The 23,677-nt window shown below is 42.7% G+C and overlaps 2 protein-coding genes across 2 annotated transcripts in view; one reads left to right on the top strand and one right to left on the bottom strand.

The window, feature by feature from the left end:
- fra10ac1 (FRA10A associated CGG repeat 1) overlaps nt 1-11,526 on the bottom strand; it is a 29,595-nt gene extending 18,069 nt beyond the window's left edge. Inside the window, exons 1-8 of the mRNA XM_063220798.1 lie at nt 11,429-11,526; nt 10,285-10,361; nt 9,985-10,080; nt 9,310-9,355; nt 8,094-8,170; nt 6,211-6,294; nt 4,380-4,464; nt 3,488-3,533 (exon numbers count right to left, since the gene is read on the bottom strand). Coding sequence (XP_063076868.1) covers nt 3,488-3,533; nt 4,380-4,464; nt 6,211-6,294; nt 8,094-8,170; nt 9,310-9,355; nt 9,985-10,080; nt 10,285-10,361; nt 11,429-11,458 — 541 coding nt within the window. The 5' untranslated portion in view covers nt 11,459-11,526. The remainder of the gene's footprint in view (nt 1-3,487; nt 3,534-4,379; nt 4,465-6,210; nt 6,295-8,093; nt 8,171-9,309; nt 9,356-9,984; nt 10,081-10,284; nt 10,362-11,428) is intronic.
- Nucleotides 11,527-12,084: 558 nt separating this feature from the next.
- The window catches only part of lgi1b (leucine-rich, glioma inactivated 1b), a 26,218-nt gene continuing 14,625 nt past the window's right edge, over nt 12,085-23,677 (top strand). Inside the window, exons 1-5 of the mRNA XM_063220797.1 lie at nt 12,085-13,286; nt 13,453-13,524; nt 15,993-16,064; nt 17,053-17,124; nt 22,347-22,418. Coding sequence (XP_063076867.1) covers nt 13,096-13,286; nt 13,453-13,524; nt 15,993-16,064; nt 17,053-17,124; nt 22,347-22,418 — 479 coding nt within the window. The 5' untranslated portion in view covers nt 12,085-13,095. The remainder of the gene's footprint in view (nt 13,287-13,452; nt 13,525-15,992; nt 16,065-17,052; nt 17,125-22,346; nt 22,419-23,677) is intronic.

The raw sequence follows: 23,677 nt of genomic DNA, 5'->3' as shown, positions 1-23,677 counted from the left end.
TTCTCCTCTATCGTTTATATCGTGATAAACTAATTTTATCAATTTTATACAATTTAATATCATTTAATTACATTTCATCAAGTTCATGTTCGCTCTAAGTTCATGTAACTGTAAAAATAAGAATAAAAAGATTAATTTTAAAGAAATGTGGCTTTGTGACACCAAAAATAAAGAGAAAATAAAGAGAATAACTGAAAATGTGTGTAATTGTGCTACATCGTGATATATATCGTTATCGTGATATAAAGTAATCCATATCTTGATTTTTTTTTTCTCCATATCGCCCAGCTCTACTTGGCTGGTGTTCATTTAGATCCCTGACGCTGAGTAAAATGACTCAATGTTTCATTTTCTTCCTCCTCGTCTCCCTACGTCTCACTATCTCAGACACTCTTAATCCTGTAGTCCTAGTGTGTGTGTGTGTGTGTGTGTGTGTGTGTGTGTGTGTGTGTGTGTCATGGCATGGTACGGTACATGTAAATACAGTGAGATTAAGACAGGGGCTAATCCTGTACAGCACACAGGTTAATTGTTCCTTCCGTCATCGCCAGAATAGCTCCGTGTTGTCACTAAACTGTGTGCACACTTAATAGTGTCATTGAGCAATGGTGTTATATTGAGCATTCGGCAACCCAAACACTATCGCCAGGAGTCTGCCACCAGTCTCATTAACACTACACCAGTGGTTCTTAACCCGGGGTGCGGGCACCCCCTGGGGGTGCGACAGAGATTTCAGGGGGTGCGCGAGATTTTGATTGTGTTGAGGTGGCGACCAAAATTCTGCTTGGGAACATTATATTTATGCCAATTTAAGACAAAATTAAAACATGTTTGGTCCCCATTTAAAGTAATTAAGGTATTGAGTAATGTCCCAAACTGCAATTAATCACTTAAAATAATTTTTAGTACGTATACACATGTAGAAGTTTGGGTTGGGGGTGCGCGGCTTCTCTTCGGCACAGGTAAGGGGGTGCGTTAAGAAAAAAAGGTTAAGAACCACTGCACTACACGGCATGCAGCATTAAAGTTATCTTCCACACACGGCACTCTTCCGTCTTGTTGGTGCGTCTCTGAAGTAATCAAGTAGCTAGGAAATGGATCGTAGTCAGTTTTTTTCTGCTTTCTTATTCTTTGAATAAAAAGAAAAGAATAAGAAAGAAGAAAAACTGAGTGCAATCCATTTCCTAACAGCATGCAGCATTACTTGACGTGACTCACTAAATACGGACAGCTAAAAGTGGAAGATTTTATGAGGTTACCCTAAAAAGAATGCCTCCAGAAATGCTTTGGTGGTGTATCAATTTGTAACAGGGTGAAATGGCAATTACCAAATTCGCCTCGCCAACTTCCATGGTCTGTAATCGCAGCGCAGCAAGTGAATTTACAGGAGCGTAGCGCGTCTTTACAGTTTCCTGTGAGATTTTCAGATTTCCAATCTGAAGCATGTCTGAGGATAAGGGGATACATTTCTCGAAAGCAAATTTGCTAGCCAGTTAACAACATGGGTAGTTGTCAATGAGGAATGCATCGCAAACAACAAAGTAGCTAGCTAACGTAGATAACAACTATGGTTTCGAGAAATGCACCCGAGGGGTGTATGAAGTAAAAGTAGAAGGACTCAAACAGTGAATCTACCTTACTAGATGCAGTGGAATAACGTGTATAAACTATGTAAGACCATGTACTAGTAGGGCTGGGTAAAATAATCGATTCAATCGATAATCGATCAATATCATTTAAAATTCACATAATCGATTCACAAGGCACAAAATCGATTTTTGGTTCTTTTTCTTTTTGTTCTTTTTGTTTAATTTAGGTCTACAGAAAATACCTAATAGGTATTAGTCAATTAGGAATAGGCCTACTTATTACAAATTACCAATCTGTTAACACGGTCAAGCCACAGCCCTTTGACATTTTGATATAAAAATAGGCAACAGCATCTTTTGGGGGAAATCCTGGCACCAAGAAGGAAACGGATTGAATCGATTTGGAATGCATCGAATCGAATCGTGATTAATCGATTCAAAGCCCTATAAATCGAAATCGAATCGATACAGGAACATGACTGCGATACCCAGCCCTATGTACTAGTGTAGTAATAACATCAGTAAGACCACTGCTACTTCTACTTTATACTTTGTACACCTCTGCCGAAGATGAAAACATACTTATTGTTGCTCTGATGTATAGTCTGGCGGCAAAAAGTACAGTAGGCTATGTGATGGTGTGTCAGTGCTGTTGATGGGTGATGATGAAAATCTCACCCATTGTCATTTAAACTCTGAGAAGACAGCAGGTTGATTCAGCTTGTTTCAACGTGAGGGTGTTTTGGACCCAATAAGGGGTTGCCAGATGACTGGTGATTTCCAGCCCAAAAAAAATTTCAAAACCCGCCTGGAAGCACTAAATCTTGCCCAATTTGAACTTATTTCTATTGATTTGATTCTATGGCCATAAATTGGCCAAACCCTGCCCAAATGCCTTTTTTTCACCCGCAGACGGCCATCCTAAACAGCCCAATGGCAACACTGGACCTAATCTACAATATTGCCTTGTGGAGGTTGTTTGCTTTTCTATGAACAATATCGCCCTCTTGTGGCTATTTCACACAAAGGCAGCCCTTCAGTCTCAGCTTAGGTAAATAAATCAATGCTCCAAATCAGTGATTGCCAAGGCCCACAGTTTACCCTGAAGGTATTCCAAGTGGGCCTTGAAATCGTCAAAAAATCCAAATAATATTGTGTGTGTGTGTGTGTGTGTGTGTGTGTGTGTGTGTGTGTGTGTGTGTGTGTGTGTGTGTGTGTTATTTGAGATTTGTTATTTATTGGGTCAGACGTGGACCCCGAACATTTGCGGACATTTCAAGTGGGTCCCACGTTGGAAAGGGTTGGGAACCCCTTCTCTAAATAAAAGTACAGCACACATACAACTTGAAATCCTCTCCTTGAACATCGAGTTTGTGTTCTTATTTCACGTCCCTCTACTTCANTGGTTCTCAAAGTGTGGTCCGGGGACCACTGGTGGTCCGCGACAGAGCTCAGGTGGTCCGCAAGGGGATTTGTACTTTTGCAAGACAAGCTAGCAGTAGGCTATATTTATACAAAATACATTATTACAAAGCCAAACATGTCTGAAGTCACATTTTCACCACAATAAGACAGGCTTGTAAATGTGAATAAAAAGTAAGTGATCTGCATCAAAATTAACAGAGTAGAATTAGCACCCCCCAACTGTCAATTCAGTTGACAGGTGGTCCCTGAACATTTTTGGGGGGACAAAGTGGTCCTCGGTCTGAAAAAGTTTGAGAATCACTGCTCTACTTTGTATAAATGTACAAAGTACATGTGTTAAAGTTAATCATTCAATTACATTCTGAATCACAAATTGAGCTAAATCGCTGAAAACTGGAGAAAAATGTTAATAGCCAATGCTGTACTGTACAGTGGTAAATATGCAGTAACGTTGGCCCTTTGCCAAGTCCTACCTTTTCCAGAGACCACCTCTTGTTCTGTTCGCCACCTGAATCCAAACTAGTGGGCAAAACACAAGAAGGAACAGACAAGTATTAAAGATAAGATAAAGATAAAAAATTGTTGTGGAAATTGTAGGCGACAGACACACGTTTTAGAGACAGAGTATAGACAATGGCTCTCAGAGACTTAGCGAAGAGCTTTCATAATTGCTCGAGACTCCTAAAAAGTCGGAAATTTCGAATTTCACATTTATTTCTTTAAAATGTTCTTTATGTCCTTTTCAAAACTCCACTGCCTGTCTGTGCAGGTTCTTTATGTCAAAGATACTGTACAGGTGTGGAGCAGTTCAAAGATCCATGCACAGCAGGCCCGTAGCCAGGGGGGGTTCGAGGGGATCGTTCGAACCCCCCCTCCCATCCCCCACCCCCACTCAAACCCCCCAACTATGTTACATCCCACTTTGACTGGAAGGCCATTTCATAGACAAAAGCTGTCAGATAGCAGAAACTGAGCCAACACTGGGCCGACACTATGTGGGGAGATAGCTCATTTGAAGCAATTCATGTCCATTTATGTTAAGAGTGGGGAGCAACTTCAATTAAGGACAGCAACAACAGACTTGCGACAAACTTATAATGAATAAAGTACGTCTAAATTACAACATTTTTAATGTGCTCGTGTATTTGGGAAACATTGGAGCAGGGAGCCAAATAAAGTCCACTTTCGGGGGGGAAAGATCCCCCCCGCCACAATGCTGGCTACGGGCCTGCACAGCTTCTAGGTGCTGGTAAAGGCAGGAGTGTTCAATACTTCACAGCAAAATACTTAAACGAGCAAAAAGTCAACTAAGTGTGCGGTAAACTTCTTTCTTTTGAGATACATGTGTGGAGGTTTTGTTTGTACCTTGTTCTCCTTGTATCTGCTGAGGTCTGCGATGCAGTACTCTTTGAAAAGCTTGTCGTAGTACTTCTTGGCCAGCTCCTTCTCCCTGAATGAATTATTAATGTGGATTAGCCGGCAAGCTTTATTGTTATGCAACACACAGCAGGTGCATAAGTGCCCTTTATTTATTTATATATATTATTCATAATATATTATATATTTATTTATTTATTTATTTATTATTTTTGCCCTTTTGCCCCTTTCTTGTGGCAGGATGGTAGTCTGGCCGTGCTTCTCTGTGGAGTGCCTGGAGCAGTAGAATTTTGATCGCAACGCCCCCCCAGAAAACAGCCAATAATCGAATACGCCCCCCACGTGGGGGCGAAAGGGGGAGGACGCTCGTGACAATGACGTACACATCTGCGCCAGAGCCATTGGTCTGCGCTATGTTGTTGTTGAGTAACTGCCAGCGATTGGGTGAGAGGTGTCCAATAATTTCAAACCATAACTGAGTGCAAACTTCCTGCTTCCTACAATCGCTTCAGAGCAAACAAATGCCAGACCATAAATACGAAATGAAATGGTAGTATTATAGGATGCGTCTATCTTTTGAAGGAGGAAACCAACGCACACCAGAGGTTTCGAGGGGCAGGTAGCGGGTGCTAGATCAATTTTGTAGAAGAAGGTACCGCACACTCTACGATGGACAAGAGTGTGCGGTACCTTCTTCTACAAAATTGAGTATTATGGGATGGTCAGGACCAGGCTAGCAGGATGGCATGGAGAGGCAGGAAAGCAGATGGAGAGAGGTGGGGTAGGACTCGAACCCTGGTCGCCATAGAGCTTGAAAGTGACGTCACTTCCCCCGATTTCATGGGACCTCAACAGCGTTTTAGCCGAAAATCGTAGCATGTAATCCAATGGCGGTATTAAAATGATATTTCGATCCCCTTCAAGTTGTGCCACGAGCTCCACATATGTTGTTTCTGATATTTTTGTTTAATTTTTCGTACGAACCCCCAAACTTTTTAGAAAGCTGTGTTTCCTCACATTTTTCATGCAGACAGCCTCCGAACAAAACATTGATGCTTCTGCATGAATCATCTTTATCTAGCCTCTTAAACAGCATATTTGTAGCCCAGCGCATACAATGACTGAGATCAGAAGATATTTACTCGCTACCATGTTGTTAGATGGTCAGCTTAGGTCCCGTGAAATGAGAAAATAAGGAGCGGGACTTTCAAGCTCTATGGGCAACGGTGTTCATTTATGGTAGCGTTTCTCAAAGGGGGTGCTCTACAGCCCCTCGGGGGTCGCCGCGTTGGGGAGCCCTAGGGGGGCGTTGAGAAGGATTCAGCTGAGAGGGGGTGGTGCTTAGTTGCCATTGGGGGGGTATACTTTTTTTTTTTTTAAATACTAAGTGGGGCGTTGGCAGGCTCATAATGTGATCGAGCATTACGGCCATTTACGGCCCTTTACGGCAGTTTTATCCGGCCACCGATATCATTTTAATGTTATGCAGCTTCACATGAAATATGACATATTTTGTAAAGGACTCCTAGAAATTACATTTGCAATACAACTAAATCGTATTCAGGGGGCCTAGAGAAGGTGGGGTCTGTTTTAAATGTGGCTGCCTTCAATATAGGCCTAAAGTGCAGGGGGTAATACTGATTTGTATTCTTAGTATGGCCCTTGGACCACTTTCACAGGCCTTGGAGGAATTTGAAGTGGCCCCTCGGAAGAAAAAGGTTCCCCACCCCTGTAATAGATGAAGAAAAAGGTTCCCCAGCCCTGTAATAGACGATGGAAAAGGTTCCCCGCCCCTGTAATAGACGATGGTTTCCATTACCATGTCATGTCCTCTTCGTCCTCGTCTCTCCAGAGGAAGCGATGGTTCTCCCGCACCACATCGATGTCCCGCTTGTCCTTATGCCTTCAGCAGACAAGCACAACAAAACCAGACATGAGGTGATCTATAACACACACAGGATATGGTGATTGAACATTTAACCCCTTTAACCCCATCCAAACACACTAGATACTGTAGGTACGTGTGTATACACCAACAAATACATATCCATCTACAGTATGTATACTATACGGTACATTTTAATTTAGCTTTAATGAAAACATGAAACAAAATAGTGTGATTTTCATTTCAATTTTATTGTCATAATGAACACTTGGAATTTGATGGTAATGGTAAGTATTTGTGGAAAAGGCAACATTTGACTGGTGATTGGGTAGCATGAATTTTGGAAATAAACTACTAAAAAATATTACACAGTACAACACTCATCAACACTGCATGGCACTCATCTCGCCAGTCATTTCAAACATACGGCTGGGGGGGGGGTCATTGGAGCTGATTATACATAGGGCCCAAAAGTTGCTGCTACGCCCCTGCTAACGCGTGACACTGCGAGGAAAACAAGAAGAAGAAGAAGAGGAGGAAGAAGAAGAAGAAGAAGAAGAAGAAGAAGAAGAAGAAGAAGAAGAAGAAGAAGAAGAAAAAGAAAAAGAAAATACTCACGTGGAAAACAAGAAGAAGAAGAGGAGGAGGAAGATACTCACGTGTCCCGCCTCAAGAAGAAGAAGAGGAGGAAGAAGAGGAGGAAGAAGAGGAGGAAGAAGAAGAAGAAGAAGAAGAAGAAGAAGAAGAAGAAGAGGAGGAGGAAGATACTCACGTGTCCCGCCTCAAGAAGAAGAAGAAGAAGAAGAGGAGGAGGATGATACTCACGTGTCCCGCCTCAAGAAGAAGAAGAAGAAGAAGAAGAGGAGGAAGAGGAGGAGGAAGATACTCACGTGTCCCGCCTCAACAAGAAGAAGAGGAGGAAGAAGAGGAGGAAGAGGAGGAAGAGGAGGAGGAAGATACTCACGTGTCCCGCCTCAAGAAGAAGAAGAAGAAGAAGAAGAAGAGGAGGAAGAGGAGGAAGAAGAAGAATACTCACGTGTCCCGCCTCAAGAAGAAGAAGAGGAGGAAGAAGAAGAGGAGGAAGAGGAGGAGGAAGATACTCACGTGTCCCGCCTCAAGAAGAAGAAGAAGAAGAGGAGGAGGAAGATACTCACGTGTCCCGCCTCAAGAAGAAGAAGAAGAAGAAGAGGAGGAAGAGGAGGAAGAGGAGGAAGATACTCACGTGTCCCGCCTCAAGAAGAAGAGGAGGAAGAGGAGGAGGAAGATACTCACGTGTCCCGCCTCAAGAAGAAGAAGAAGAGTAAGAAGAGGAGGAAGAGGAGGAAGATACTCACGTGTCCCGCCTCAAGAAGAGGAGGAAGAAGAAGAAGAAGAGGAGGAAGAAGAAGAAGATGAAGAGGAGGAAGATACTCACGTGTCCCGCCTCAAGAAGAAGAAGAGGAGGAGGAAGATACTCACGTGTCCCGTCTCAAGAAGAAGAAGAAGAGGAGGAAGATACTCACGTGTCCCGTCTCAAGAAGAAGAAGAGGANGAAGAGGAGGATACTCACGTGTCCCGCCTCAAGAAGAAGAAGAAGAAGAGGAGGAAGATACTCACGTGTCCCGCCTCAAGAAGAAGAAGAAGAAGAAGAAGAAGAAGAAGAAGAAGAAGAAGAAGAAGAAGAAGAAGAAGAAGAAGAAGAGGAGGAAGAAGAAGAAGAAGAAGAAGAAGAAGAGGAAGAAGAAGAGGAGGAGGAGGAAGAAGAGGAAGAGGAGGAAGAGGAGGAAGAGGAGGGGGAGGAGGAAGAAGAAGAAGAAGAGGATGATGATGATACTCACGTGTCCCGTCTCAAGTCGTCCTTCTTCCCTCCGTAGTACAAGATGTAGTCGCTGACGAACTTCTTGTGCCGGTCAAACTGAGGGCGCATGGTTCAGGACAACGTCAACTTCCGAAACCGAACACCGCCCCCCCCGCGCAGCAAGAACAATGCAGTGATTGTATTTCAGTACTATCTGCAGTACAGTAGAGAGTCCTCTATTCATGCCAGGACCTCTACTCATTAAATGAAGAGTAGTGATAAAGGAATGGTAATATATATTAACAACTAATAATAAAAAAACACTACTACTAATAATTCTACTGATGGTGTATGTTCATCCCATCTATCTATCTATCTATCTGAGAGAGAGAGAGAGAGAGAGAGAGAGAGAGAGAGAGAGAGAGAGAGAGAGAGAGAGAGAGAGAGCGTACGCACACGCCTTACAAATAAATCTCAATGCAGATCTATATTTCAGTGAAGGCATCCTTCAGATCATATTTCATCCTCGTCTTTCCACCACTAAATGGTCTTTACTTTTGATATTAATGAAACCCCGAGCCTGATACATCATGCAGCTTATGTAACCCGACGGATTACTGTGCAGTCCAACCCCTTGGGGCTGCGTCCTCGCCACCACGCCAATGGGAGTCACAGCACGATACCGCTGGACTAAAGGACCAGTGCGATAGCCCAGAGCTACCGATACTGTATAAGGCTTCAGGAGGGCTGAGTAAAGCTAGCCAAGAATGGGTGTACTTTGATTACAGTGTTGGTATAAATTCTTAAGGGATTTGGGGTGTGTTGTATGCTGTGTGTATGTGTATGTACATTAATATGTTGGGAATAGATAATTGACGAGTGCTGTCATGTTCTGTGTTGTTGCCGATGTGTATGTGTATTTGTGTGTTTTTGTTTTGGAAGTCATTTTTTTCTGTAATTGTATTGTTATCATAAAAGCAAAATAAAGATCAGGACGCTGTGGCGCAGCACGCTATGCACCTCACATTTGGGCTTGCATGCCCACCCACGGGGACCCCGGTTCGAGTCCGGCCGGGGTCATTTCCCGATCCCACCCCATCTCTCTGTCCCACTCGCTTCCTGTCACCATCTCAGACTGTCCTATCAAATAAAGGCATAAAAGCCCCTAAAAAATATATTTTTTTTTTTTTTTAAAGCAAAATAAAGAAAAGACACTGCTAGTTGGCCTCCATTACACTACTGGACTGAAAGGATACAGCATTCATAGAGATGAGGTGATGTCTCCTGTTCTGGGCCTCCTGCCTGCAGTGCACACACAACAAAACCACATGCATGCATTGTCAACAAGAGCCACAGTGTATTACTGCATAATATTACTTCAGAATCAGATTCCTCAGGAGTCTTTAGATAAATACAGTAGAAAGAGTGACACTGACACAGACACATACGGTGTATAGATGGTTATAGTTCATAAGGGTTGGAACAGGCGTCACCCAACAGTTTTTTTCTTCATTTTAAGGGAGCTGACCAAAATATTGTAAAACTGAAAAATGAAAAAAGGTCGCACCATGCATAGGTTTCTTTTCTTTATTACACAGACGCGTTTCGAAGAAACCTATGCATGGTGGGACCTTTTTTCATTTTTCAGTATAGATGGTTATACTAATCAGAGACAAAAAAATCAGACAGATAGCTACAGACAGACAGAGAGACAGACAGACAGACAGACAGACAGACAGGAGGGGGAATTCTAGCTCTTTACTCCCACCAGGAGGGAGTAGAGTAGTGTCAGGAGGAATTTATCCAAAAGTTCTTGGGGTACAAGGCCAACGTCCTCCCCCTCTTACCTATAACTGCCCAGAGGAAGAAAGAAAGAAAGAAAGAAAGAAAGAAAGAAAGAAAGAAAGAAAGAAAGACAATTCAGTATGTACCTGTCCAGCTCCTGTGCAGCCACTGTTCTGTGGGCCACCTTTGAATGTCTGGCCTTCTGAAAGGGCTTCCGCAGAAGCAGCTCTTCCTCTCGTGACCTGGAGGACACACACAAACATGCACACACACCACACAATAAACAGAGAAAATTATGCTTTCCTTTTTTGAAAGAACTTCATAAAGAAGAAGGGATGAAGACAGGGAGAGAGAGAGAGGGAGAGAGAGAGAGAGGGAGAGAGCGAGAGAGAGAGAGAGAGAGAGAGAGAGAGAGAGAGAGAGAGAGAGATGCTGTAGGCCTCTACCTCTTGACTCCATGACCTGATCCTCCCTGGCCTTCTTCATCACTGAAATCAGAGTCGTAGCCCCCACCACCATGGACCTGTGAAGATTAGAACACACACACACACACACACACACACACACACACACACACACACACACACACACACACACACACACACACACACACACACACACACACACACACACCAAGTAGAGCGAGCACACGTCAACAGATTGCTGATATGAATGAAAATAAACTTTGAATTAAAGGTTGAAAAAGTCTCAGAATAGAAATGAATGCAGAGGATGTCATGCTCATCCACTCCACGCCTGTCCTTCACCCAGTTAAAACATGTGATTGGGACTCTGTAAACTGCTGGCATAACGCATCAGAAATGGCTTATTCTGCACTCCTTCTGCATAGTCAAGAACAGCAGCAATGCAGCAACTGTGTGCGCTGGTTTAATACGGACATAAATACAGCACATGGTTAGAAACAGCACGCACAGCTGCATGCAGCAGTCGGGGCTGTCTGGTGTCTCATAAGGTAGCAGCATCTGAATGGATGACTCAGGTCTTTAAAAAGCCGCTTCAGCATGATGCTGGAAAGGCTACACCGGGGCACCAAAAGGACGCGCACCAGAGGCTACTTTCTAGGTCATTGAAGAACACAAGAGAGGAGGATAAAAGGGCCAATGCCATGGTCTAGTCTGGTTTATCATCAAATATCTAATAGGCCTACATTTCGCAGTAAACTATTATTATTTTTTACATTACATTACACTTAGCTGACGCTCGTTAACCAAATTTAGGAGCATGTTTTATCACCAGCAACATAACTTACAGCGGTTAGTCTGCAGTCATCTAAATATGTAGCCCACTGTCCATGCACATGCCATGACCGAAATTTACACACAGCCTCAGGAAAGGGGTCATTTAGAAAAATGCGAAATAAGGTTTGTGCAAAGAATGTACCTACAGCTCCACCTTCTTTGGTTTGTGTAAAAGAGGAGGTGGATGGGGCTAGCATTTTGTATCAGCCTGCTAACTACGTCTTCTCTATAATGCGTTATACTTGTGTTGGCTGGTAAGCTTAGCATATCATTTAACAAACGTTAAACAAGATAGCAAAGCGATAGAAGAATGGAGAAAGCATATAATTACCTTTACAAGATCCAGTCCTCTTCGGTCCATATTTCCAATACTTCATTCGGTGTGTTTACATGTGAAATGTCGCTGGAAGATGACGCACTGAAGGGGGCGGGGAGGGGTGTGACAAAGATATGTTTAACCCCTCCCCCTCCACGGGCAATGAAATTCCCACCTGACAATATACAAAGAAGCGTGGTTTCTGGTTATTTACAACCCTGGTCCATGGGGACCCACCATACCACAGTTCTCCACAGCACAGTTAGGCTATTTGTGACATAAACATGACTTCTTTTTTTTTTTTACATAGGCCTATGGCCCTTCAATAAGTCATTGACAGCCGCAAACGCTTAAAAATAAGTCAACACAATTCCATTCCCATAGCCTGGTATAGTCGTCACATTTTTTAAAAAGCTGCATAGCTTCATTTTTGACGATGGGGAACAACTGATCTTTTATTCTGATAAATAATAACTCGACCCATTTGGGAGGAGGGGTTAGAAGGGGCGCAACTTTTCCAGGGCTTTGAACAAAACTACACTGTATTCCAAGATGATTCAGAGAAAAGATCCCCCATTGAATGAACACAAGACAGATTCCGCTTTTAACTCCATGCGGGGTTCTCTGGAAGCTATTTCGGATGGGTGGGGGATGCTCGGAAGGACCTCTGCCTGGCCACCCTGCCAAAATAATGGTGATCTTTGTTACAGATGAGCGCACGAAAACGTGGAACTGTGAAGATTATTCTAAGGCTTTGATTCGAATTGTAGCCTACCTCCTTGTAAAATTGTCTTTATTAGGCTATAGCCCTTAGGCCTATTAAATTCAGAGTGCAATGTAGGCTATATTTGGCTAGCAGCTGTATTTATGTAGGCCTATTGCTACTGGATACCTTTATTTCCTACTCTATACTCATATAGGCTAATAGTCTATTTGCCTGATCTGAGTGTCTCCATCCAGCCTATTCACAAACAAAAGTGTGTTTCACCATTGCAATTTTGGGGTCCTTTAATTGGCTGTCATTCTGTGGGTCGCAGGTGCACTAAAAAGCTCATGAATATTCCGGAATTATTCATGGATATCCCCCTCCTCAACCGAGCCATCTACATAAATGAAACTACATGGACAAAAGCCCATACTCAGTTGGCAGGGGTTACTCTGAAAGGGTACCACAACGTTGTCAACCTCATCGTATCATCAAAAGGCAGACGTCACAGACTACCCAAGGATAGCGATTCTTGGACAGAGCCGTCTGTCGGTCGTGTGGGGCTCATCGGGGTGGGTTTTTACGCACGGACTTTGTTGTTTTCCACTGTTTTGCTTTTCACGAATTATAACTTGGTTGGGTTTTAATTCTCCTTAAAAGTTGGCACTGACTGTGGTTGACCGCCGGTTGTCTTTTCTTTTATGATATTTTTTGTATCCATTCACTGATCGCCATGCTGCGTCTCGCAGAACGAATCGCTTGGATTTCAGCCTAGCCATCGCGACTCGCAGCCTGCTCACTTGCATTCATCACACGGCGTCTAGAGTAAAGAACCAAAAAAAAGAAGAGGGAGAGAAGCAGCCTCTAATTCAAGAGACAAGAAGGACGGATCTTTACAAGCAAGTCTCCCACGGCGGACACTAAGGTTCATGCTCAGGAATATTCCACCCAAAGCGTGGCTATAGCGACCATAGGGATGGGATACACTAACAAAACCGTGAGAGGATGCGCCCTCCTGCTGTGGATCGGTACTCTATTGCTCCTGGCGGAGGGCAGGAGACCGAAGACACCCCGCTGCCCCGCATCTTGCACATGCACCAAAGATAATGCCTTATGTGAAAACATACGATCGGTTCCCCACAGTTTCCCACCTGACGTGGTGTCACTGTAAGTGATGTAGCTCCTATCTCCTATTTGTTTCCATTTGAGTGCAGGCAGTGCTTTGTTGTCATCTTCCTCCCCGTTGATTGTTGTTGCCTACACGCCTATCAGTTCTCTGTGTGTGACTAATTTTGAGTTGTGGTGTTGGTGGTCTTGTTGATTTGGATTCCAGCTCTTTTGTGAAATCTGGATTCACCGAGATTGCGGGGGGAAGCTTCCTGCACACTCCTGCTCTACAGCTTCTGTGAGTTCCCCGTTCTTTTGTCACATTTCTTTCAGGGCTGTTTCATTTCATGTCATAGGCTACCAACCAACGTGCTTTGATCGCCGTTACTTCCACGGGGTTGAAAGGGGTTGCACCGATTAAAAGCAACCTGTTTTGCTCCGGGGGAGCACAATACGTCTATTGGCCGCGCGCTCCTCTTGCTGTCTGACGCACAAAGGGCCTTAAAATTGGCGTGAAGAAAGTATGCAATGCACTAACCCACTGGGGTACATGGCCTTGTCCATTAAGAGGAGAACACACACCACACCACACCACACCAAGCAGTCGGAGAGAGTCCTCACTTAAGTGTCTGCATGGTTTCCTAAACACTAAAATGGGGAGGTAGCCTACATGTAAACACTACCAGGGAAAGTAGAATCAAATTATTTTCTACCCCGATCTCTGCTCAGATTGCATTACTCTTAGTTCAAGTGCTTTGCCTTAAACAGAGGCAGTTTTCCCTGCCTGTCAAGTGAGCAGAAAACTCCAGTGTAGAAAGAACAAATAGCAATCATTATGCATGACTTTGGACGTGCAATAATGGTGCACAAGACAAGTGTAATCCTTTGCTCGGGGTTATAAGTTGTAAGAATACCAAAAAAGGATAGGCAATGTGCTAGCAACTTCGTGACCTTGTAAACTATAGCAATCATGATGAATACCTTTGCACAAGTCCTATTATTGCACAAGCTTGCTGTAGTCAAAATCATCCAAGTTATTTTGGCCGAGAAGGATAGACAATATGCAAGCCCTTTCGTGACAGCTTAATGTCCTAATAACCAATAAAAAAGTAAGAAAATGACTAATATAAATCATTATGAATAACTTTGGACAGACAATAATATTGCATAAGCTTGCTGTAGTGTAGTGAAATCCTTTGTTCCAAGTTATTTTGTGGTGCTGTAGCAAGAACAAGAAGGTTAGACAATGTGCAAGCCCTTTCTTGGCTGCCTATGGCCTAGTAAACAGTAAGAAGGTAAGACAACTAGTTTAAAAACAACCTTTACATAGCAATCATTATGAATAACTTTGGACATGCAATATTGCTGCACACGCTTGCTGTAGGCCTAGTGTAGTGAAATCCTTTGCTCCAGGTTATATTTTGGAGTTGTTAGAAGACCAAGAAGCATAGACGACAACGTGCAAGCCCTTTCTTGACTGCCTGTATAATGACCTAATGAAAAGTTAAAGAAAGTAAGAAAACTAGTGAAATATACCGTATAACGGCAATCATTACGAATAACACATGCCATAATATTGCTGCACAGGCCTGACTGTAATATAGTGAAATCCTTTGCTCCGGGTTATTTTTTGGAGTTGTAAGTAGAAGACCAAGAAGGATAGACGACAAAGTGCAAGACGCGCAAGCCCTTTCTTGACGGCGCCTAATGACCTAATAATTCAACTGTAATTATAATCCTTTTTGCAGCGAGCGTGGAGTAATGAAAAAGTACACGCAAGCTCGCACTACCACTACCCTTCAAACATGACATGAGTTATTTTCGCACTACCACCACAGGCTACGCTGGGTTAGTGTGAGTGTGAGTGTTAGAGGTGTGTCGTTCATGAACGAGCCGGTTCTTTTGAACGGCTCCCTGAAGTGAACGATGGGAACCGGATCACAGCTGGGGGAGCCACTCGACCGTTATTTCGTTCATTTCTCATTCATTTTAAGCACGTGACCTCGACCAGAGTAATAAAATTAGGGAAAAAACACAATTGTTTGCCCCAAATAGAGGCAAAAACGGTCTTTAGAAGCAGGAGAATAATCAGTTGTTGTTTGGACAAAATTACCTTGAGGAGGAGTCAAAATATTACATTCTTAACACTGAATAAATCATTTAAAAAAGAGCCAAAAGATCCAGTTTTTTGAACGGCTCTTTGAAAGGAACGAGCTACTAAGATCCGGATCCCGAAAAAGAGCCATAAATCCCATCTCTAGTGAGTGTGAGTGTGAGTGCGTGACTAGAGGCCCCTGGGGCAGGAATGACTTCTTTGTTTTCACTGTGTCAGTGTTTTGTTATCACAGACGTTACAAGCTTGACTGACGAGGGGACCTATATTTCGTCTAGTGTGTGTGTGTGTGACTGTGTGTGTGTGTGTGTGTGTGCATGTGTGGGCGTGCATGTGCGAGTATGAGTGTGTGTGTGTGTGTGTGTGTGTGTGTGTGTGTGTGTGTGTGTGTGTGTGTGTGTGTGTGTGTGTGTGTGTGTGTGTGTGTGTGAGAGAGAGAGAGAACGAGAGAGAGAGTGAGAGAGAGACAAAGAGAGGTGTGCGTGCGTGCGTGCGTGCGTGCGTGCGTACGTGCGTGCGTGTTTGTGCTTGCGTTAGTGTGCTGTGTGTGTGTGTGCGTGCTTGTGCTTGCGTTAGTGTGCGTGCGTCTGTATGTGTGTGTGTGTGTGTGTTGATGATGATAACGATCTGATGTGATCTGTGTGCTTTTGCAGTCTGTTCACAGCCAACTCTTTTGACTCCATTGATGAGGACGCATTCCTGGGCCTGCCACACCTGGAGTACTTGTCAGTACCTTATTGAGTCTTATTCATTAATTAGCCTACTTACACCATGAATACCTGTCTAGTTTCTCATTTCTTAATTACACTTTTAGTACTTGTCAGTACCTAGAGTCTTATTCATTAATTACTTACATCATGAATACCTGTCTAGTTTCTCATTTCTTAATTACACTTTTAGTACTTGTCAGTATTTAGAGTCTTGCACCATGGATACCTGTCAGTATCTAGTTTCTTATTTCTTAATTACACTTTTAGTACTTGTCAGTATTTAGCGTCTTATTAATTAATTACTTACACCATGAATACCTGTCTAGTTTCTCATTTCTTAATTACACTTTTAGTACTTGTCAGTATTTAGAGTCTTATTAATTAATTTTGTTAATTAATTACTTCATTATGCCATGGATACCTGTCAGTATCTAGTTTCTTACTTCTTAATTACACTTTTAGTACTTGTCAGTATTTAGCGTCTTATTAATTAATTATTACACCATGAATACCTGTCTGGTTTCCTATTTCTTAATTACACATTTAGTACTTGTCAGTGTTTAGTGTCTTATTAATTAATTCCTTCATTGGTTAATTCATTACACCATGGATACCTGTCAGTATCTAGTTTCTTATTTCTTAATTACACTTTTAGTACTTGTCAGGAATATGAGCCCAGGGGTCAGGACAGTGAAAAAGCCCACAAATAGGCAACAGAATATGTGCCGGCACATTTGATCTACAATGGTGACGCTGTTTGTGGAAAAATTAAATATTGAGTTTGTCCCTCGACTTCGCGACAGATTTTGATTTTGGCCCTCGGTCAATTTGAGTTTGACACTCCTGAAGTAATGTGTTACCGTTCATTTTAGCATTGATTGAATGGGCCCAGCAGCGGCGGGCCCCTCTGTGCCGAGAAGCTACAGTCTTCCTGTTCATACAGTTTGGGCATGATTTACTGTTTGTGGTTATTAATGACTACTTTTGTTTATGATTTTTTTAGGTTCATTGAGAACAACAAAATCGATTCGATATCGCCTTACGCATTCCGTGGTCTGAAGTCCCTCATTCACCTGTGAGTATTCTCTTCCCCACAGGATACAATGTCAGTCCTTAGCCCTGTTTTTGTCAGCATGATTACTAGTGTTGCACCGATACCATTTTTTGGCCCCGATACCGATACCCGATAACTGGCTGTGCAGTATCGGCCAATACCGATACCATACCGATACTGATACCACCCTATTTTATATGTATATATATGAAGGTCTTTATGAAGGTTTTTATACTTTTTAAATACCTCTATGAAATAACTCATTTCAAGGCTGTTTAAGTGTCATACAAGCACCTGTAAATGGTATCTGTGCCCTATTTGTTGGTACTCGCCGATACCAATACCACAAATTTAGTGCCGATCCACCGATCCACTGATATTGGTATCGGTATTGGTGCAATACTGATTACTAGGTGATGTCATGTGCAATTTGTTCGCATTTCCCTACTGATTATGTCTGAGCCTGGGGGGTATTCCAAGACTGTCCAAGTATGTAGTTAAGTGATAAACCTGGCCAGGTTAACCTATAGGAAGTGGTAAGCCTAGCAATACATAGCCCACAGGTGCCATGTAGTTAGACGTCACACTTGTATCCCAGAGGTTGCTGGTTCGACTCCCGACCCGCCAGGTTGGTGGGGGGAGTAATCAACCAGTGCTCTCCCCCATCCTCCTCCATGACTGAGGTACCCTGAGCATGGTACCGTCCCACCGCACTGCTCCCCATGGGGCGCCTCTGAGGGCTGCCCCCTTGCACGGGTGAGGCATAAATGCAATTTCTTTGTGTGCAGTGTGCAGTGTTCACTTGTGTGCTGTGGAGTGCTGTGTCACAATGACAATGGGAGTTGGAGTTTCCCAATGGGCTTTCACTTTTCACTTTATAACCTGGTTTACTACTGAACCAGGTTCTTGGAATCGCACCCCTGATCTTGTTGAATGACACTTGATCATTGGTGTCGCAACCGGTCCCGCCCTAGCCAATAATCGAACACAGTAGCACAGTAGCTGACAGGGCAATGAGGTCATATAGTCTAGCTCAGGGGTCCCCAACCTTTCTTGGTCTGAGGGCTACCAAGGGCTACCCGCGGGCTACTGAGGGATACCCGAGGGCTACTTTTGTTCAAAATCCTCTTACTGATCTCTTGGCATCATTCTCAAATCACACTATTATTAAATGGTCATTTGGTTATAGGTTATAAATAATAAATATGTATTATTAATATTTATTTAAATTAGGAAAATAATTAACTGTGACTAAAATCTGGTAGTCGTCACTGTTTATTAACATCCTTGGTGGGCACTTCAGAAGCTCCTGGAGGGCTACCTGGCGGGCACCAAGTTGGTGACACCTGGTCTAGCTTGTGGTTTGGCTGGCCGTAAATGATGACCAAAATTCAGCAATTGGGGTCATTTCAGAAAGAGGAACAGAGTTCAGTAGAGTCCAATAGAGTTCAATAGAATAGAGTTCACCCCTTCCACCAGAAATCATGGCTTAGTTATATTCAGACCCTCTGTGCGAAGCTGGTACGATATTGTAGAGTAGAGAGTAGTAGAGTAGAGTAGAGTGCTTTATTGTCACTATATAGATGCAGTGAGATGGTGTTTGGAAGCAACCCACAGATGCCCAAAAAATAAAAAATATATTAACAGTATAACTAATGTGATAAGAGAAATTAAGCTCTAAAATATGCAATCAACTGATGATTCAGAGCAAGTGCAGGATTCAAGTATTCACATGTCCACACACACACGTTGTACGGTATAAGACCAGGCTACTGAGAGATCTGTTGCTTTGTTGTTTTCTCCACATTTCCCATGTGGAGCTCCCAAGCTGAGCGTGCATCTGTTGCCTGCCGATTACATAATTGTGTTATTAATAATGCACCCATCTGTTAAATAATGTCTTCACTGGTGCTCTGCACACTTCCAAAACGCCTCTAGCATTTGGCAGCCACTGCAACAGTACAGAAGATACTATATTAAATTATTATCATATATACAGTTAGGGCTGCTGGGCGATATGGGAAAAAAAACTATATCACGATATGGATTACTTTGCCTCCTCTGATTTCTGCCACGACTGCTGGCAACGAGCACTGAGCAGCCAGAATGCAAGATTCCTTCGAATTAGGTGACGCATTAACCTGGCAACGATTACTTAGTTTCCCGCAGTGCATTGTTGGTTAACTGAGTACGTTAAAATAGCTTTGGCAATCGCGGTTCAGCACATAATTGTATTAAATTAAACGAAATAATGCAAATTACTTTATTTTTCTCATGTAAAATGCAAAATGAGGATAAATTACATGTGATAACAGCACACATTGCCCAGAGGTGAATTCCACTTTAACAATGTGTGTTTGCACTAGTCTTGGTGGATGGAGGTGTAGAAGTCATGTGGGAGTGTGTGTTAGAGTGGCCATGCTGAGGGGGTGTGAGTGTGTGCGTGTGAGTTCTATGTGTGAATTGGCGTGGCCAGGATGAGTGTGTGATGATAACGATATATATCACGATATAGCACAATTACATACCTTTTCTAGGGCTGTAACAATATTGGATTGAACCGAGAAATCGCGATACTCAGAGTCACGATACTGTATCGTGATGTATGGAGGCAGTATCATAATACGCCCTTTGAAAGTTTCGCTATCCATCAGTCCAGTAAACAACCATATAATTTGAGGTGATAGTGTTTCTAAGCTTCAGCTGAGCTACATTTCAGAAATCGTGGAGTGTATCGAACCGTAGTTCAAAAATCGTGATACGAACCGAATCGTGTGTTGAGTGCATCGTTACAGCCCTAGTTTTCAGTTATTCTCTCAATTTGCTCTTTATTTTTTCATGTCGCAAAACAACCTTTCTTTAAAATTGATCTTTTTTATTGTTATTTTTACAGTTAGGCCTACATGAACTTATAGTGTGTATTGTGACAACATGAAATGCAATTAAATGATAGTAATTTTATCAGTTGTATACAATTGAATATCACGATATAAACGATATAGGAGAAAGGTCACAATATACGATAACGATACATATCGTCATATTGCCCAGCCCTAGTTACAGTAGTACATGCTACTGTACATTGTAAAGATTTCCGGGGCCGAACGCAAGTTTATTTGTGTGGCGGTGTCACGATAACGATATATATAGTCATATTGCCCAGCACTATATACAGTATAGTACATGCTACATTGTAAAGATTTTTGGGGCTGAATGCAAGTTTATTTGTGTGGCGGTGTGTTTCATGTAGAAGGAGGCTTCGGTGAGTTCAACAGAAATAAAAGCGGAGGACAATATGAATTTTCCAGAACGCTGTATATCCACCTACAGAAATAAATAAATGTGTTTTTTTTATTGTCTTTTTCTGTTAATATCATTGAAATCAGGGTTTTAATGTTCCTCACACTTGAAGTTAAAATTAAATACAAATATTTATGAATATTGTATTTAACCCCTTAAGACGCGGCTTTATACATTTGTTGTTACCACTATGGTAATGACCAAGTCGTGGTGCATTACTAAAGGGCCTGTGTTATGTCATAGTATTGTAGTCCTATGGTAGTTACATTTCAATGACTATTACAGGCTGCCTCTGGAGGTACGGTGCGCTAGGGGCTACATGGTTTTTATGGCTTTTAAAGATGTTAAACATGCAAAAGACAAAGTCTGAAACCCGAAAATAAAGTTAAGGGAGAGATGCCACCAGTGGAGTGAACAAGTAACATTATTGTAAGGAGGATACCGCTTTGATATCAGGCCCTCTGCCCTCTCACTTGTTATCACCATTCGTGACAACCAGACCAGAAATGGCACTCTTTCTTAAAGGGACACTGTGTGAGATTCTTAGTTGTTTATTTCCAGAATTCATGCTGCCCATTCACTAATGTTACCTTTTTCATCAATACTTACCATCAGCATCAAATTCTAAGTATTCATTATGGCTGGAAAAATTGCACTTTTCATACATGAAAAGGGGGATCTTCTCCATGGTCCGCCATTTTGAATTTCCAAAAATAGCCATTTTTAGCTGCAAAAATGACTCTACTTGGACCATGCTTGGAAATATTTGTGTATTACTTTGTAAACTTTCATGTAAAGATCAACTTTGGCCATAAGCAGCCCAGTTTCAATGAGCAGCATAGTTGCAGTACCTTTTTTGACCATTTCCTGCACAGTGTCCCTTTAAGGCTATGGTAGAATATCGGTAGGCCTATATCATATTTTAATAGTTTATTTCCATCTCCCTCATTTCAAAATGCCAATAAAACAAACCAGCCCGGGCACCACTTTGATACCTGGCACTTTGAGGACAGTAGGCCTTTTATCACCATTAATAGCAAGCAGACCAGAAATTGCGGTCTGTCTGTCTGTCTTTCATGAGGCTTCAAACGTCTGGCGACGCGGCGTGGGTGGCGCCCTATGAAACACATAATATTTTGAGGTATCCATCCGTCAGTGTTGCCAGATTGGGCTGTTTCCCGCCCAATTGGACTGATTAGGATGGCTGTGTGCGGGTAAAAATGGTATTTAGCAGGAAAGCCCGCCCAATTTTTGCCATAGAAATCAATAGAATTGGGCGGGATTTTGTGCTTCTAGGTGGGTTTTGAGCATTTTTTGGGCTGGAAATCATCAGCCTCATCTGGCAACCCTGCCATCCGTCACAAACAGTCAAAGCAGGACACGGTAACCGGGATAGTACAGTTCAGGTTTTTTTGTTGCTGCTTTATGTGCCCTGTCTTCTCTCCATGCAAAACAGAGCATGAATCACGCTGCTGGAATGCGCGTACAGCAGTGTTTCTCAAAGTGGGGCGGAAGCCCCCCTAGGGGGGCGCGGAGGTATTGGAGGGGGGGGCGCGTGAAGTCAGAAGGTTTTTCTTTTTTAATACTTTTCTGCTTTGCCATTAAGTCAACACATTCACTTTACAATCACAATATATGAATTAATTTATTCACTAATATTTACAGAACATCATAGGCCATATACGTGTATATTAGGCTCTAATAAACTTTACGAAGGCCTATTTGTTTGTATTTTCGTAACCGTTTTGCTCGAGGGGGGCACAGACAGTCAGCCTTCCTCTGAAGGGGGGAATGGCAGGAAAAGTTTGAGAAACACTGGCGTACTGTGTATGTGTTCCCAGTGCCAAGAGAAATATATGAGCGCAGCAATTAGCCCCCACAGGTTATCGTTTGTTTTACTCACACCGGCCGTTTGATTTATTGTCCCTCGCCCCTCCATGCAGGAGCCTTGCCTACAACAACCTCGAGTCCCTGCCGAAAGATGTCTTCAAGGGGATGGATGCCTTAACAAAAGTGTAAGTACAAAGTTCAAGAGAGTCCTTGTGCACAAGCCCTCAGCAATGCAGGTGCAGGTGTGAGGCAGGAGAAGGTGAACACAATGAACAAAATTCAAAAGACACCGCACACTGCTTACTGTTCTTTTTCTTACTTTATTTTTCGGAGCGAACAGTAAGCAGTGTGTGGTGTCTTTTGAAAAGTGTAAGTTCATTTTAAACAGTAGTGGAGGGAAGCCAATATACTGTCAGGCCAACCATCTATCCATGTGACTTGTGAATACACTTGGATGGGGTCCACTAGCCTCATGGTTTGTGTTTTTAGAATCTTTGACGAAGGCAAAACAGTTTTACAGCTTGCTGGCTGAGCTCACTCCTAATGTGTTAAGATTATCATTAAATTAATATAAACGTACAATAATAAATTGCCAGCCATCCAGGTGGGTTGTGAATACACTTGGATGGATCCATTGTCCAAAGGGGTGTTTTTAAGTCTTTGACGAAAGCAGAACAGCTTTTACAGCGTACAGCTTCACTCCTACTGTGTTAAGATTACCATAAAGTTAATATAAACTTACCATACATCTGACATTGACATTTTCACGAGCTTGTCTCTATTGTATTAACAATGCAGTAATGTGTTGGGTTGAGGGTATACAGTATATAATATGCACTGCGCTGGTACCTGTCTTTTTTATTGCTTCTTCACATTGACATAACGCAAAGTCTAAGATCACTACCCAGTTTATAACACCATTGTCTTTTTATGTTATAATGATGATATTATTTTCACCAATACATACTGGATTATCACTGTGTCTTCAGCCTTGGTAAAGAGAACAAGCAAGAGAGTATATGGCCTTTGTCTACCATCTGATGACTTGTTGGGTGTGCACCCAAAGACAGTAATAACGAGAGGCACTCAGAGAGTGCAGGCCTCTGCCAAGGCCATGGGGGCCACAGATGCCATAATCTACACGCTGTGGAGTCCTATGCCTCAGACCTGCAAATTCGTCAAAGAAAAAAAGGTGACAGTCTCCAGCGGAACACCCCCCATCCCCCACCCCCCCAATGGCCAACACCACACCAGTAAAAGATATGAGGAAAACAGTTTATTTCACCGGATTCTCTTGCTCTTCAAAGCACTTTGCACTACCATAATCTATTAACTACACTCACCGGCCTCTTCATTAGGAACAACTCTCTAATGCTGGGTTGGACCCCTTTTTCCCTTCAGAACTGCCTGCACTGCCTACTCAGGTAGGCTGTGGCATTCCAAC

This window comes from Engraulis encrasicolus, chromosome 17 (assembly GCF_034702125.1).
Source record: "Engraulis encrasicolus isolate BLACKSEA-1 chromosome 17, IST_EnEncr_1.0, whole genome shotgun sequence".
NCBI lineage: Eukaryota > Metazoa > Chordata > Actinopteri > Clupeiformes > Engraulidae > Engraulis > Engraulis encrasicolus.
The sequence above is the reverse complement of the archived record's forward strand: the minus strand, read 5'-3'. Positions and strand labels throughout refer to the sequence as shown.